The 2,529-nt window shown below is 46.3% G+C and overlaps 1 protein-coding gene across 1 annotated transcript; it reads right to left on the bottom strand.

The window, feature by feature from the left end:
* Positions 1 to 1,623: 1,623 nt before the first annotated feature.
* On the bottom strand, positions 1,624 to 2,529 carry LOC147963951 (uncharacterized). The gene has a single exon (XM_087529768.1). It carries the CDS (start codon positions 2,527 to 2,529, stop codon positions 1,624 to 1,626), a length of 906 nt encoding a protein of 301 aa, XP_087385894.1.

Here is a 2,529-nt window from a genome sequence, read left to right as displayed (position 1 = left end):
TTTATTAGTGACGAAGACTGTGTACAGTGGCAGATTCTATAGAAGTATTGGTACATGATTATTTGTATATAATATTAATTGCTCTTTGCTCCGTTCTAAGTGGGTATCATTGCTACTTGGTCCTCGGTCAATTGTACAGAAGGTAAAGTATCTGAATTTACAGCCTCTGAGGTTCTTTAGTTTCACCCCTAAACATGATATTTGCAGGCTATTTGTCACTTGAAAGGCATGCTTTTGCTGTACTTTTTCTTAGTTGGTTTAGATTTATTGGATGTTCCAATGTCATCCTATCGGCATATGTGCAATCGGATTTACAAAACCATGAGAAAGCAATCTATGATGTTACAAACAAAGCAATCATCTTTTGTTTGTCAATGTCGCATTCTTCATAGTTGTTGTTAGTTACCAGATGTGCTAGAACATGGTTTGCTAGAACAACAAACTTGTGTGATTTTGCCCCGGCTTTCTGATTTCAGGCGCATGGGTTTCTTGAGAGGCTCAAGTTGCTGGGCTTCAAGCTTGATATCCTGCGAGTCCACGACACAGTTCGTCGAACCAGCTACCCCTTATTCATGTCGTATGTCTTAAACTAACGTCACATGACCAAGTTCCTCAACCTGACCGACCGTTGCAGACATGTTTGTGCAGTGGCTCGGCTCATTACCTTGCGATTAACCACGTTCGGACGGATTGTGATCAGGTGGACATCGTGGTCGCTTTTGCTCCCGTTGCAACGCACGGGGATTTGTGCTATGTATGCAATTTATGTTCGGTCAAGAAGTTGATAGCCTCCCCGCAAAAAAAAGTTGATAGCCTCACGCCTTAACATTATTTTCATTAAGAATTACTATATTATTGTGTGCTTAATAAGAAAATGCACCTCCAAATATGTTAAGACATGATTGGTATTGAACCATGTGAAGATGTATCTGACGGTTGTTAAGACGAGGAATTACAAGTCGGTGAAGAAGTGACCATCATCGTTGGGTTGTTGAAAACAACATGGTACAGTGTGATGACAAAGCTCACCGTTGTGGGACAAATCACATTTGTTGTAAATAGGTGGAGAAGTGACCATCATCGACGATGGTGACAAAGAGGAGACGTGGCAACACAGACGACTTCCTTGAAGTGTGCAAAAGTTTGCATCTCCCATTGCAACGCATAGACATGTTTGCTAGTCATACTTAAATAAAATTATTGGATAGTATGTGACGCACAAAATATTTATTGGCTTCATCACCGTTTGACCCTCTCTATGCCTAAATCCTGGCTCCGCCCGTGCACGCGAGACAACAACACCCAAAGCAGGATTGCGTTTGCAAGTGCTCCCCTCAGAGTAAAAGAAAAACACGAAGACTTGTGTGAAGCAACAAGTCAAACAAGCAAGTCGACGGGATTAGGCAATGATCTCCGGATTTTACCTGGCTGGTACACCTTCCATTCTGGCTGGTGCTATGGGGATTACGAAATGATCGGCCCGGCATCTGGGGCCGCGTTTTTTTCGAGAGTACGTCAATGGTGTACCTTACTTTTATAAAAGAGAAGAATGAGTCAAGTACAAAGGATTTATGATGGAAGCGGACTTTCATCGAGGACGCACACCCTACCACATCCTAAAAATTACCCTATTCCTACACTCTCACAAAACATAGCAAAACCTCTACTTCCCAAGCCCGCCAACCTCCACTCTTTGATCTCCCCTAGGATGGCAAGGGCAAGGTCCGACGCCGTCTTCTGCTGCTGGGTCCGGTGGAACACACGAGCGTTGCGTTGCTTCCAGAGAGCCCAGGTTGTGGCAATGATGACCGTGTCGAAGCCACGCTTGGCGCCCTTCGAAAAAAGAGCTCTCCTAACCAACCACCAGTCCAACAGACAATCGCTCGGCTCCGGGATGGTGCCTTGCACCTTCAGAGCTTCGAAAATGTAGTGCCAAACCTCTCTAGCGTAGACGCATTGGACAAGGATATGTTCCGCGTTATCCTCCTCTTGAAGGCACGTATAGCAGGCGGAAGGAGAGCCCTGAAGGCCATGCCTAGCCCTTCTATCGGACGTCCAGATCCGATGTTGAACTGCCAACCACACGAAAATTTTGCATTTGAGCAAAGCCCAGCTCTTCCAAATACAAGCGCCAAACGGAGCCCTCTCGCCACCCATGCAGAGCCTGAAGTAGGTGGATTTTGCAGTGTACTTGCCCGACGGGTCCGCCGGCCAGGATAAGGAGTCATCTTCGGATGGATGGCGAATGACCGTGCTAATCGCCAGATTAAGGTGCAGGAGTTGCATGTGGGCACCGAAGTTTACGTCGCCAACGATGTCAAGCAACCATCTTGCGTTCTCCAATCCCTCCTCCACCGTGCGGCGATTGAACGTTCTAGTATCCACCAAAGCATGGATGCTTGGTGCAATGTCTTTAGCCGCAAAGCCGTGGATCCATCGATCTCTCCAAAACAAGACTTTGCTACCTCTCCCCACCTCAATGTGCACTAGGCTATCAAAGACTTCACGAGCCTCCTTGTCCACAATCAT

The sequence above is a fragment of the Triticum urartu genome, chromosome 6A (genome assembly GCF_056163025.1).
Source record: "Triticum urartu cultivar PI428250 chromosome 6A, HENAU_Tu73, whole genome shotgun sequence".
Taxonomy (NCBI): Eukaryota; Viridiplantae; Streptophyta; class Magnoliopsida; order Poales; family Poaceae; genus Triticum; species Triticum urartu.
Note: the sequence above shows the minus strand (reverse complement) of the source record. Positions and strands in the feature narration are given on the sequence as shown.

Bases quoted from the DNA above. Each gene is read 5' to 3' on its own strand.
- LOC147963951 (XM_087529768.1), bottom strand. From the start codon at position 2,529: ATGATTGTGGACAAGGAGGCTCGTGAAGTCTTTGATAGCCTAGTGCAC.